At 34.0% G+C, this 15,273-nt stretch overlaps 1 protein-coding gene across 1 annotated transcript in view; it reads right to left on the bottom strand.

The window, feature by feature from the left end:
* The window catches only part of LOC145263840 (acid phosphatase type 7-like), a 38,881-nt gene extending 24,008 nt beyond the window's left edge, over positions 1-14,873 (bottom strand). Inside the window, exons 1-2 of the mRNA XM_080120915.1 lie at positions 14,625-14,873; positions 1,283-1,477 (exon numbers count right to left, since the gene is read on the bottom strand). Coding sequence (XP_079977041.1) covers positions 1,283-1,477; positions 14,625-14,739 — 310 coding nt within the window. The 5' untranslated portion in view covers positions 14,740-14,873. The remainder of the gene's footprint in view (positions 1-1,282; positions 1,478-14,624) is intronic.
* Between the last annotated feature and the right edge of the window lie 400 nt (positions 14,874-15,273).

Raw genomic sequence — 15,273 nt, 5'->3', positions numbered from 1 at the left:
CTCCAAACACCCGGGCAATGCTGGGCACCCATGCTAGTAATTCTTTAAAAATACCTACAGACACTAGTGTTTCATCCTTTCAGGAATCATCAGTGCAGGGTGACACGATTACTGCCGGTCGGGAGATTCGAATCCAGTAACGAAGTCATCTCTGACTCCATTAGCAAGGAACGATCCATCTCAGCCAATCTTAACCTTGACTTTTAAACATTTATTCTGAAATGTCTTAATGCCTATCAGATTGATCACATGATTATAACATCATGATCTGTGCATGCGAGCTAAAGTGACTTACTTTATTTCAACTGTAAAGTGCTCAATGATAAGAACTGAGTTTCTTAAAGGGCTGACATGATTATTTACTACAATAATATATATATACATATATATATATATATATATATATTTATATATATGGAAAAACTGTTAATTAGTAAAAACCTGAAGAAGGTGCTCAATACTATTGCAGAGCAAATATATATATATTTTTTATTACTGTTTTATCTGTTTTAATTACACATGTTTCTGCTACCGGATCGTATTCACGATCCGGCAACAGATGAAAAAAAAACAAAAAAACTGTAAACCCATTATTTTTTTTTTTTTTCATCGTCGTCTTCTAATATTGTCTTTCCAAATCATAATAACCACTTCTGTTCAAGTCTGACGAAGTTGCTGGATCGTGAATACGACCCGGTAGCAGAAACATGTGTAACTAAAACAGATAAAACGGTAATAAAAAAAATAAAAAAAAGTATAAATATATATATATTATTTACTATAATTATTTTTTTTTTTAAATACCTACAGACATTAGTGTTTCACCCTTTTGGGAATCATCAGTGTAGGGTGACACGATTACTCCATTTTTTTTTTTGTTGACTCCATTAACAAAGAACAAAACCTTAACTGCAGCTAACCTTAACTGCAAGAAATATTGTTGAAATTTAAACATTTATTTTTAAATGTCTTAACGTCTATCAGATTGATCTAATGCTTATAACATCATGATCTGTGCATGCGAGCTTAAGTGACTAACTTTACTTCAACTGTAAAGTGCTCAATGATAAGAACCGACTTTCTTAAAGGGGCTGACATATATACAAAGTTTTTTATTTTTTGTTTTTAATATGGGGGATGATATCAGACATAAAACTAAAATCACTGAAACACAAAAAAAAAGTGGAGTTGTAATGGTAATAAAATTTTGTGCAAATATACTTCCCACAACACACTGATGGAATTTTTTAATGTTGAATATAATCACCCAAATCATACTTACAATATCTCTGACCAGGTATTAAGTCTTTTATCGTCACTCGATGCATATAGATGTGTCGTTTTTCCCCACCTCCATCAATGAAGAGTGTCTCGGTTCCATTGACCACCTTGTCCAGTGCATCGCTTCCATATTCAACTTGAGTCGAGTTAGTTTGCCAAAAGGTCACCCACGTGACCACCATTTGAGATGGATTGTCTGCAAGGAATAAAGATACAAGTGTGAGAAAAACAAGTGATGCCTAACTGTGAACACGATTAGGTAAACCCTTAAGAATCAATTGAAAAAAAAAAATGTTTACATCATTCTACCACTCCAGAAAGCAGAAAGTATCTCATTCCCGATGCAATTCTCTACCTACACAAGAGCAAAATACGTCCTCAGATGGAGTACAGTTGCCTCTCCAACCACCGATATCCATGACAAATAACACCCTACCTGAGAATTCTTCCTTCAAACTCCTTGGCTTAACATTTCTTCCTTCAAACTCCTTGGCTTAACATTCACGGGTAATATGAACTGGAACAAATATATTGCAGACATTGCAAAGGCTGCTGCAAAGAAGGTAGGTTTCCTCTATCAAACTAAGAATATCCTGTACCTCAACAAGACCACCATTCGCCCATGCATGGAGTATTGTTGCCACATCTGGTCTGGTGCATCTACGACTAGCTTCTCCCTCTTGGATAGGGTCCAAAAAAGAGTTTTCAATCGAATAAGTTCCACTTTGTCAACTAAGCTCCAACCCCTGTCCCATCGCCCCAATGTTGCATCTCTGTGCCTGTTTTACAAATATTTTAATGAAATGTGCTCTGATGAACGCATTGCACTTGTGCCTCATCAATGTACATAGCGCCGACAAACCCACTTAAAAACATAATCTCACCCCTTCACTGTTGAAGTCCCTAAATGCCAGAAAGCTTTCTACTCTAGTTGTTTCTCCCTTAAAACGGCTGGACTTTGGAATTCCCTTCCTGCTACCTGCTTCCTTGACTGTACTGATTTGCAAAAGTTTAAATGTAATGTAAACCAACATCTTGTTAATCTTTTCTATGCATGGTCCCAAATAGTAGGCCCTTACGTCCAAGTGGTGATATGCTTTGTTAGGGAGTGAATGTAAAAAAGAAAAAACATCTGGGGAGGAGCTGTGGCAATGGACTTTTTGCCTCCATACTTTCTTTCTCACAGAAGAGACGTTGCGAGTCTATCTCAACTCTATCATTATCTCCATGGCAGATGCTTGATTGAGCTTCAGTCTATGACCCTCCCCAACAAAACATTTGCAACAAATACTCATCTGGCTACAACAACTGTCAATAATTTCCCTTACTCTCTATCAGTGTCTAAAACAAAACAAGAATTCTACAAGCAAATTTTCTTTCCTAGAACTGTCCGACTGTGGAACACAATACCGCAGGGCTGCTTTTCAGCTGATTATACCATGGTTGCTTTCAAATCTAATGTAAATAAGTTCTTGTTAATCCGTCGTCTTAAATAATAAAACCCTACCCAAGTTCCACCATTACTGATCAGTCTACCAGACACTCATTTACCTTTATCCTTGAGTGGCTTTTGGGTCTTGTTAAACAGTGACCTCCTAGTGAAAAAAAAAAATTATTGGATTTACCACAGAGCATAAGGTGTATAAACTGATACTTTGTTTGTGTAATTAATTTATAATTATAAAAATTTAAACTAATTTGAGGAATTGAATTTTTTTGAAGGCCACAACTTTGCTATTTGGTAAAACGTTGAGAGGGCTGCCCAGGCAATTTTTAATAGGCTAGAGGGCTCCTCTCTTAGGGGTGCAAGCTTAACTTTCCTGCACTTTTTAACCTTATACTACATCTTTTTCTATTCAGGAGATCACCAACAACCTGACTCATCCACAGTATTTCTACGAATCCCAAAACTTCTCTCTTGGGATGCAACCAAAACCACTGACGCCTCTAGCCCTGGTTTAGACTTTGACAAGAAGACACAACAATCCCTTATGGCTACTGCCAGATGCATACGGACTAAATAACATACAAAAAACAGTTGGAAATAAGTCCAACACCATCTACTATGACTATGCAATCTCTACAGCTATGTACCTAGAAAACAACTATTAACCCTAACATAGTGATATGGAACAAGGAGAAAGAAGCAACCATATGTAATGTTATGACCCTTTAGGCTGTGATCATAGCGTAGTATCTGTTAACTGTGGCAAGCAGGAGCAATGGTCACAACATTATTATTATTATTATTGTTATTGTATTCTTATTAATTGATTTGAGCGACGGATCCTCGCTGGATCAGTTATTATGATTAGAAGAATAAACAATTAAATTACGAAAGAAATGATTGCCGTGTGAATCGCAAAAAGAATGTGAAAATAGAAAATATATGTAAACATTATTTTGGGGTTTTGAATAAACAAATAACTAAGTGGATTAGATTGGTATGAGACACGTAATTAGGTGACGTAAGAGAACACGTGATGTAGTTAGTTTTGGAGAGATTCAGAGAGTTGAGGATTGACCACCAGAGTGGACAGACGTCTAGACAAGGGTTGACAGACAGCTGGGAGCAAGCTGTATGAACAGAACATGTAGACTAACTGCAGATCCTGTGAAAACCATTTGAGGCAACTGTAATAAATTTATATTACAAAAATATAAAGAGTTGTTTTAATGGTTTCACAAATAAGAACAGCTGTCTCAATTATATGGTGCTGATCGCTTCATGGTTCTCACGGAGCAGCAGGAAGATACAGAAGAACTCTTCGAAAAAAAGGTATGAAGCATATATTACATATGAACTGTAAAAATATCCCGTGTGATAAGTCTGATACAACATGATTCAGTTTACACGTCAATATCATGTTCCCCTGGCTAAACAACATACATACGATTTATACGTTTATTATCTGTCTGTTAAAAGAATAATATCTTACATCCACTAGATAACACATGACACGTTTTAATATATCATCTCCTCCAATATAAACCAATATACAACATATAGAAGATAGTGTCCCCAATGATGCTGGGTAAAACAAAGCCGAAATGGAAAAGATAATAAATTATCAAAGTCTTTGAATCCCTACAATTATGCATGCCTCCACAATCAGATGTAAACAAAAGAAAAAAATCTCTTATACTTTTAATAACAAATAAGTTAAATTATTAGAAACAATGTTTATTCTCCAATGACAACACTGATAGCAAGGATGGGTCACAGGTCAGCGGTGGTATGTATGCAGAATGACAGAGATACAACGTGTCCGCTTTCCCCCCCGTAGTCTCTTCTTCTCTTGTTTGATTGTCTCTCTTTTATGGGGACGCATGATGTCAGAATGTTCCTCCACGCTTGCTTTTGTTTATTACCTGAAATGTCAGTCCGTTCTGCTGATATCTATCCAGGAGAATTCTGTGTTCCTCATTTTGAACTCCTTTAACGTCATTGCCGGTGCACCTCGATCCAGGATCGCTGCTCTAACCATCCCTCCAGGGTCCGGCCTCTATTGACGTCATCCTCACACAGTCAAATGTCTTCTCCAGAATCACCTCTGCCACTTACAATTCCATTCCCCCCACTGTAGCACAATAGACAATCAATCATTTACTATCCAGCAACCATGAGGCTACTTTCATGGCAAACTACTGTCTCACAAAATTTCCTTTGTGAACAGAAGTCACACTTGATCTGGAAATTACCCCCTTTCATGTCCATGATATCATAAAACTGAGCTCATCTCTGCTATACTATTAAAGAAATGCTCTACTGAGCTAGCTTCTGTACTCTTCAATTCTACAACAAATGCCTTGCTGAATCTTGTTTCTCTGAAAAATTGCCTCTATGGTACCAGTATTCAAGAATTCTGGTGAAATAAACTGACCCACTCAATTATTGCCACATCAGTCTCTTCACTAAAATCTATTTATTTGTTAACCAATCAAGCACTCATGTACAACCTTGCAAAAGTTCAGGTTTTTCTGACCGATAGGATGGATTTAGGCAAGCCCATTCTACTGTGGATATTTTAATGGTCATCTTCTAAAGGCATACATCATGCATAGGATAAGGCAGGAGAAGTTAGGGCAGTAGTCCTTGATAAATCCAAAACCTTTGACAAGATTGAAAATTAAATTATCTATATAATAATAGCATGTGTGTTATTTTTGCATGTCACGCTTTTGGTTCCGATTATATCTGAAGGAACTTAAGTTTATATATATATATATATATATATATATATATATATATATATATATATAAACGAGATAAGACACTGATAGAATGCAGATGAAAAATCCTGATAGATATTACTTGAAGTAATACTTTCACAGTGATCCTAACCAAAAAGGAAAAGCTCAATATTTAAGAATAGAGTAATATATAAGTTTCGTGGCTAAATTTTAAATTCTGAAAAAACATATAGACACATATATTCGAATTAAGAATTTATTGTTTGACAAAAGGAATATCTTTCTACCGGGACTCACACAACTAATCGTCCAACGCACCATTCTGAATATCATCTCCCGGATTATTTTGCTATTTTGCTACCCATACTATTGATTTCGAGGTCCATTGCATACATAATTCAATGCCCAAATTCTATTACTCACGGGGATAATTACAATGGAATGGTATATCAACCCAACATCGGATACACTTTGTCAACACCGAGAAAGCTTTTTGGACTACATCAACCAACACACACTCAACGCACCAACAAATACGGCTGCCCCGTATACCTTTCGAAAAATTAATAAGGAGCAATATGCTTTTGCTATATGGAAATATTACCTTCTTCCCTGGACCTATTTTCTGCTCACCTGGATTTATAACCCTGAAGGACATTGTACTCCTTCCGATAATGGACTGCCCGGTTGTATCAACTTTTCTTTTCATATGATTTTTTCATATAATTATCCACAACCACTCAAAAAACTATTTTCAATAATTGTGCTGAAAAGCAAAATTATTGAAAATCCATGGATTAAGGAAATTAACATAACCCCTTCTATATATTCCTTTTGTCAAATTCGAATATATGTGTCTATATGTTGTTTTTTCAGAATTTAAAATTTAACCAAACTTATACATTTATATATATATATATATATATATATATATATATATATATATATATAAAAATAAAAGTTACAATAAGTTTACCAAGGTAATCAAAATGGTAAACTTAAAATATATTATAAATATTAAAGAGTTAATATTTACAAGTAAAATAAACTCAGCCAGATGTAAAAGCTCAATAAAACCGAAAAGGAAATAGAGCTTATAATATGAACAAATGATTAATAAAATATATTAAAAGACATCTTGAGAAAGAGTTAAAAACATATTTAATTTTAAAAAAGGAAGCACAAGATAAGTGGATAGTCCTTAATCCACGGAGTTTCGAAGGAATACTCTCCTTCTCATCAGAGGGCAGGAATTAGCAAAATGCAGGATCGGATTTTGCATATAAAAGTATTTAATGAAACTACAAGTAAGTCACAGATCTTACTTGGTTAAAAAAAAAGGGTGAGGTAAGGGGAATAGGAGGTAAAAGACAAATGATAAAAAGATTTCACATGAATGGATAGTCCGGTGAAGGGTAAAAAATATATATATATATTCTTCATAAGTTCTGGTTTCGATTCAAGCTGATGCACCCAAGTCATGTGGATATTTTTTTTATTTTTGAAATCTCAACTTTATAATATATAAGAATCGATAGAAAATTGACTTTATAATAATATATACAAAATCTGCATACATTAAATATCATATTTAAGTATATTTTACGACTGGGCTATGCCAGGCGTCTCTGCTAGCATAGATAAATACTTTTGCAGTTTTAACAAAAGAGCTACAATAATATCAGGGCATCTCCATTTACGCTGAACATTCACGGAATGCTAACATTGATATATTACATATAAAAGAGTCCGTTGTGGAATTTACACAGGTCCCGCCAGTACGGTTGTACTGGATGAATGCTGAATATAATAACTTGATTAAACTGAAGAGAAACCTTTCTAATTTTGACCGGGGCCTCTCGAGTCAGTACAAAGTCCCGGTTGGCTGTCGAATGTTGTTTGAACTTTTACAAACCTTTTAAAGAATATATTTAAAAAATTTTAAATAATTTAATTTATTATCAATGTTTTAAAAATGTTCTTTTTTACTACAATAAAAAAATAAAATAATTTATTTTAAATACAAAATTTATTTCTGGAGACGAAATTAAAAATAACTTGAAAGGCTTCTCATCAGTTTAAGCTAACTTTCTGCTTGATGAATTTTCATAATTTTTGGATATATTACTATTTTTGACATGATATTTAAGTATGTAATGTTATTTTCGCTTAAAACGACACATTTAGAAAAAAAATCGACCTGTCTACTCTTTGGGGAGGGGGGGGGTGTTTAGAAAATTGATCCTCACCTCTAAATTCCACAATTTACTCTTTTTTTTTTTTTCATGTTAATCTCATCGATTTCAAAATTAACTTTCAGATTAAAAAAAAATTTTTTTTTACTTTTATTGTTGGGGATCAGTTTTCAATTATAACGTTCTACTAAATTGAACACGTACTTTGTGACCATCACTGAGGAAAAATATTGCGACTCTCTAACTGGTGTTTATTCCTGTCTAAAAAAAAAAAGATGAGGTCAGAGTAAATTTTTACGAGTTGGAAAGAAAGCAAAAATTTTTGCAGATTTTCGAATACGCTGTAAATGAATCTGACAATTCAACGGGGCTAACTTTTAGCATTTGATACAAATAATATTTCTGTTTAGTTTATATAAACTTGGTTAGTCATACATTTTGTGCGACGCTAAAATAGAACACTGCCAATGGGACATCTATATTCGGGGAAGACAAGTGTTTTTTTTTTAAATTCACAACAAATAATGATAATCCGGCATATTCCTCGAGACAAGATTGGCAAAATACTCTCTAACCCTAAACAACATAAAAGGAACCAAATTTCCCTAATCACCGGTATGTTACTGTGTAAACAATTTTGAAGAACATAGGCAATATAAACAGAACTTCTTTTTATTTAATGAATACTTTTTGTTTATTTCAAACCAAATACAGGACTGGTTTTAAAATTTAAAACAATATGATCACATATTTATTAATTAATTACTAATAATTTAATTGTAATTTATTTATTTATTTGAAGGATGATTCTTTTAAAAACAAAATATTTTATGAAATGTTCTGTTCACAAATACACATCAAAAAGCTAAAAATATTGAATTTTATATATGAATTTTTTAGTTTCAAAATTATGAAAAATAAATTTAGTAAATAAACAGCAAAATTAAATTTAAACTGCATAATAATGACGAATCCAGTACGCTATATTGCCAAAGAAATTGCATTTACCTTTTCGACGCCAGAGAAATTCCTGTAGGTATTACAATTAAATATTTAATAACTATGTCCAATACCCAGGCAAAGTAATTATTTCTTCCAGGACACGCTGTGCTTAAACACACCTGCTCTGTCTAGGATTTGATAATCTCAAGTTGTCCCTCACTTCCAAGAACAATTTGATGAAGAATGACGTCATAATCGGAAGTAACCCCCCCCCCCGCTCTCTTCACCCCTACTTGAATAAAAAGGAGGAGATGAAGTCTGGGAGAATTGTCTGATTAAAACAATCGCCAATCCATGCGATGATAATCTGAAGTCGTCCCCCACTTAACACCATAATTTGAGGAAAAATGACATCATCACCAGAAGTAACCCCCCAGCCTATCACACCCCTACTCGAAAAAAAGGAGGAGATAATGTCTGTGAGGTTTGTCTCATTTAAACACTCACTAATCCATGTGATGATAATCTCAAGTTGTTCCCCAATTACAACCATAATTTGAAGAGGATTTATGTCATCACCAGAAGTTACCCCCCCTTGTTTATCATCCCCCTACTACATTAAACAGGAGATAATGTCTGGGAGGATTGTCACCAATCCATGTTAAGAAAATCTCAAGTCGTCCCCCACTTACCACCATAATTTGAAAAGGAATGATATCACCAGAAGTTACCACCCCTCTGCCTATATTCCCCCATACTCAAATAAATAGGAGGAGATAATGCCTGGGAAGAATGTCTCACTTTAACACTCGCCAATCCATGTGATGATAATCTCAAGTTGTCTCCCATTTGCAACCATAATTTGAAGAGGATCTATGTCACGGCCGGAATTTACCTCTCTGTCTATCACTCCCCACCTACTCAAAGAGTTGGAGATAATGTTTGGGAGGAGTGTCTCATTTAAACACTCAACAATCTATGTGACGATAATCTCAAGTTGTTCCCAAACTAACACTATGATATGAAGAGGAATGACGTTAACACTGAAAGTTACCCCCCTACCTATCATCCACATACTCGAATAAACAAAAGAAGATAATGTCTGTGAGGATTGTCCGATTTAAACACTCGCCAATCCATGTGAAGATAATATCAAGTTGTCCCCTACTTACCACAATAATTTGAAGAAAAATAACATCATCACTGGAACTTACCCTCCTTCTTATCACCCTTTTTCTTACTCAAATAAACAGGAGATAATAACTGGAAGGATTGTTTCATTGTTTACACTTACCAATCCGTGAGAGGATAATCTCAAGTTGTCCCCCAATTAACAGCATAATTTGAAGAGGAATGACGTCACCACCAGAAGTTATCCCCCTGCCTATCATCCCCTTTACTCGAATAAACAGAAGGATCTGAAATGGAACACGTACATCAAGTCTGTTGCCAAGGACGCTGGGAAAATGGTAGGATCCTTCTACCGCTCCAGAAGATATCTCATTGCTGATGCAATTCTCTATCTATATAAAAGCAAAGTATGCCCAAGGGTGAGTACTGCTGCCATATCTGGGCAGGAGCTGCTAAAACCAGCCTATCCTGCCTTGGCAGAGTATAAAATAGACTTTGTGGCTTAGTGGGGGATGCCCTTTTCACTTCCATACAACCTCTCTCCCACAGAAGAGACGTTGCGAACCTGTCTTTGTTTTATCCTTATTTCCATGGCAAGTGCTTGTTTGAGTCCCAATCTCTGGTCCCCCTCACCAATCTTTCACGATAAACACCTGTCTAGCTGAAACCACTTTCAATAATTTTCCCCACTCTTTATCTGTGCCTAAATAAACGCAGATTCCATAAACAAAGCTTCTTTCTGAGAATTGCACGCCTGTGGAACTCTCTTCCGTTTGCCTGTTTCCCACTTGACTACAACTTGGATGTCTTCAAGTCCAACATAAACAAATTCCTGATGAACCGTCCCCTTAAGACACTTTATCAAATCTCCAATACTAACGATTACTATGATACTATCCCATTGATTACTGTACATGCTGTTACCTTTATCCCCGAGTGGCTTCCGACCTTGATAAGTGGTGACCACCATGTAAAAAAAAAAACAAAAAAAAATTATACTCTAAGGCTTTTGACCAAAGATGGATAAAGATAGTGATATATCACTTTACTACATTGTGACAAGGCAGTTTGGTACGCAAGTGCACATTAACAGCCTTTTTTATGCTTGCGCACAGTGTAAACGAAGGCTGGGCTGTGAAATGGAAAATAGTCCCAGAGTTAAGGGGTTAATACCATACAAACGGTAAATTTGCGACGAAAACAGTAACCATATTCTTTTAAAGCACACCGAAAAGTACAAAAAAATATTCTTTTCTATACGAATGTGAGATGAGCCTTAAAGTAAAATAAAACCGATTTTTCTTTATTTTTTAAAATTTCCTCGTGTCTTTATTGAAAGATGAAAACAGAAAAAGAAATCAAAAAAATCTTTTAGCCAATAAACACTCCAAAAAATGCCCCCTCTCTCTCAGGTTGGCCAGAAAGTGGGTGCTCATTTTAAGTTAAATTTACATGGAAAAGTGATCACCAATTTTTCGAAAAAGTAATTTCTACATATCATGAAAACTATTTTTTTGCGACGGCAACGGTTTGCAGATTTGTTTTTAGCACACCGAAATCTGCAAAAGAATATTTTGTTATATACGAACGTGAGACGTGCCTTAATATAAAATTTTACCCTTATCTTGCCTTTGATAACATTTATTTATTATATATTTGTTTTTTTGACAACTTTTTCGAAGCTGTGTGTATAGTATAACAAGCCCAATTTATACAATAAGTGCTTTGGTTTTTACATATTTTGTGTTATTTATATACTCCAGTGCTCCAGAACAGTTTTAATAATAGAAGTTTTAAATTAAAAAAATTAATTACCCCCAAACCCAAAATTTATCTGGGCGGAGTTGTACAACCTTGACGCCCCCCCCCCCCCGCGTAATTTGTACCTATTTCCAATGCCTTCCCACGGGACAGTTAGACACCAGGGTCGTTTTTTAACGTGGAGAAAAGGTACAAAAATAAAAATTGCCTCAGTCGTGAAGGATATCTCCTCCACTGAAAGAGAACGATAAATGGAAGTGCCGCATCTGAAGAACAGATACTACACTTTGATCTTTATATATAATTTATTTTGTGAAAATGAAAATTACAATCAAAATAATTCAATGTAAAATTAAAATAAATTAAAAGCAAAATTCAAATTTACAAAACAAATTTAGGCACAAGGCCCTTTAAGATCTGGGTTGGGGAGTGTTGCAGGGTATTTGTTACTACAGTGAAAATGGAGTCTTTGGCGACTTTACTTTGATCTTGGCCAAAAGGCCAAGTTAGTAGTTTAATTTGTATATTGATAGGTTTTTTTTAAATTTTTTCAGTGATTATTTCGACATTTGAAAGGGGTGCTCACTTTTTAGCTACAACGTTCTGGTAAATCAGTCACCCATTTTGTAACCAATAAAAACGCGGGTATATCAAAGCCATAGAAAGTAAAAATAACATACCGCATTTGTAAGTCAGAAATATTTTTGTTTCTCAAAGAAAACGAAAACAAAAAGATAGAATGAACATGACTTTTTTTTTTGTTGTTGTTGTTTTTTATGAAAATAAAGTTTCGAGTTTTTTTTTTTTTTTTTTTTTAACTTATTTAGTTTTTGGAGTTTGTATTACTGTACACATAGTTCCGAAAAAGTTGTCAAAAACGAATATATAACAAATAAATGGGTTAACCTGTATGGATAGGGTCCCGACGTGCCGCTTTGTTTTCAGTTCGGGGAAAAGCCGTCTGACGTAAGCGGTATCGAGGAAGAAAATTACCCTTCAGCATGGACAAGCATGAGGAAATTTTGGAGTTGTTACAATGAGGCGAAAATTTTCTTACGAGAAAATAACATCTTACGAAAAGAAGGACCTATGTGTGTCATTTGTCAAAGACAAATGGCAGAAGTAAAATGGAACAAAAATTATTGTTTGAGGTTCCCTACACATAAACATATTAGAAACCCCAACGAAATTAAGGGGCCCCGGAATAAGTGTGGAGATAGATAATTGTGTCAGTGTCGTAACGAAAAGAAAATACAACCGAGGTGTGTCAGAAATTTCGTGAAAAATAGTGAATAATTCCACCCCATCTTTCCAAGCTTATAACTCCTCGAAAAATGTAATTCAAGCCCTAATTTTTTTTTCAATTAAAGGAGCAAGGACCAAGGTTTCATTAAAAAAAAAAAACCAAAAAAACAACGTGTTTTTTTTGTTTTTTTTAAAAGGTTTTAAACTTCGGACTTTATAGGTAAATTTCTAAAATACACTACTTTTTTTTGTTTTAAATTTGAATATATTATTTATTGACCTTTTCTCTTCAATTTATGAAATATAACACTTTGGTGAGTAAATTAATTATTTACTTTTTAATAGACATTTCAAAATGGGAGGCGTGAATTATTCGACCCCCTGTCTTTCCAAGCTTATAACTACTCGAAAAGTGTAATTCAAGCCCTAATTTTTTTTTTCAGTTAAAGGAGCAAGGACCAAGGTTTCATTAAAAAAAAAAAAGAAAAGAAAAAACAAACAACGTGGTTTAAAAAAAAACAAAAAAACTTCGAACTTTACAGGTAAATTTCTTAAAAACACTTTTTTTTTTTAATTTGAATATATTATTTATTGACCTTTTTTCTTCAATTTGTGATATATAACACTTTGGTGAGTAAATTAATTATTTACTTTTTAATAGACACTTGAAAATGGGGGGGGGGCGTGAATTAAAAAAAAAACGTTTGTCTAAAATATTATATTCGGTTTATTGGAAAGAACATAAAATTTCACATTGACCCTGAAAATATCATAAAAATAGAATCAATAGAAAAATTTTGATAGATTTTTAAAGCCGCCGAAACCTATGTCACGGTAGTAACATATATTGAGCGAGTTTTTAACAGTGTTTTGTCCAGTTTTTTATTTATAATACCTTTTCCCAAACTTACCGTGTTAAAGAGGGAGTGAGGCGCCATCTTGAATTTTACAATACATCGGTAAACACTGTATGCTTTCCGAGCTGAATAAACATGTTACATTGAATAAAAACACGAAAAATATATCCAGTTACGTAGAAAAGTAACTTATCTTGCCTTTGATAACATTTATTTGTTATATATTTGTTTTTTTGACAACTTTTTCGAATCTATGTGTACAGTAATACAAACCCTGAATGGTATGTTTTTCATAATCTGGTTAATTAGTGTCATATCAATAATAACCCAGTGAAAAAATTTCAAAACCCTATTAGTATAGAATTTACGCATGGAGGTGATGGTAGATGGTTGTACAACTCCGCCTTTATCCGTTTTCGAAAAATTTATAAATAAAAAAAAAGATTAAAAAGCGAATACAACACGTGATTTGACGGTCTAACCCTGCTAGAGTTCCTTTGCCTCAGCACGAGGGCAGAGTAAAACACCAGGGTCGTTTTATAACGTGGAGAAAGAAACGAAACTTTTAAATTGCCTCAGTTATGAAGGATATGTCTTTACTTTTCTACACTATTGGGACGAAATTTCGAAAATCCTAATACTGAATTTCACATGAAAACAATGGTATCTACGTATTCCTCGTATTTTAAAGATGATATATATATATATATATATATATATATATATATATATATATATATATATATATATAAAATAACGGTTAAGAGCTCGATTTGTAAGATTTAAAAAAAAGTTGTTAGAATACATAATAGTTAAACGCAGGCAGCTCTTAGTAAAATAGAGTTACGTCTCTTACAGCAATCAGTAATCCTTCCGAATAACCAAACGCAAATAAACAATCCACAATCTCTCTCTCTCTCTCTCTCTCTATATATATATATATAAAATCCGAAAGATCAATATAAATTCTTCGTGAAAAAGTAATAATCAGTATTATATAAGAAATCAAGCCACTTACCCCCATAAGAAAGATGGATCTGCTCGGGGTGGTATTGATGGGGTATCCATGCAAACCCTGTAACACAGGTGCACCAAAGTGCCAATAAATTCACGAGCGCAACTTCGCCCTTCATTTTATGTTCATAGAAATTGCACCGGGAGTTTCCTTGGTCTGGAAGAAAAATCCGCTACTTTTTTTTTGTTTTTGTTTTTTATAATCCCCTCACTGGTATTGATGTTTTTGAAAAAAAAAAAAAAAAAAAAAAAAAAAAAAGCGTTACTACAGTTACTATAGTGAATAGTACAGAAAGGAAAATATAAACAATTGTGTTTGTCTGGTTTACTTTTGGCTGAAACTACGGATGGAGAAAAGGGTTACAATCATCCAACGGCACTCCAAAAAAATATTGAAGCGCCCAAAGAATGTGACTGCCTTTTTATAAACGATCGGAAATTGTTGAGGCTAAAAATATCACATGGTTTCCTATCTTATTTTATTTTTTTGCCCTACTTTATACTCAAGGCGAACTTTAAATAAATAAAATACAATAAAATAAATAATAGATAAATAAAACTCAAACAAAATGTTTTTTTTTTATTGATAATCAATAACGCAGATGAAGAACGCAAGAGGCGGTCGTTGAACGCTTTCTATTTTTAATATATTA

This window comes from Euprymna scolopes, chromosome 39 (genome assembly GCF_053919585.1).
Source record: "Euprymna scolopes isolate OS-2025 chromosome 39, ASM5391958v1, whole genome shotgun sequence".
Taxonomy (NCBI): Eukaryota; Metazoa; Mollusca; class Cephalopoda; order Sepiida; family Sepiolidae; genus Euprymna; species Euprymna scolopes.
The sequence above is the reverse complement of the archived record's forward strand: the minus strand, read 5'-3'. Positions and strand labels throughout refer to the sequence as shown.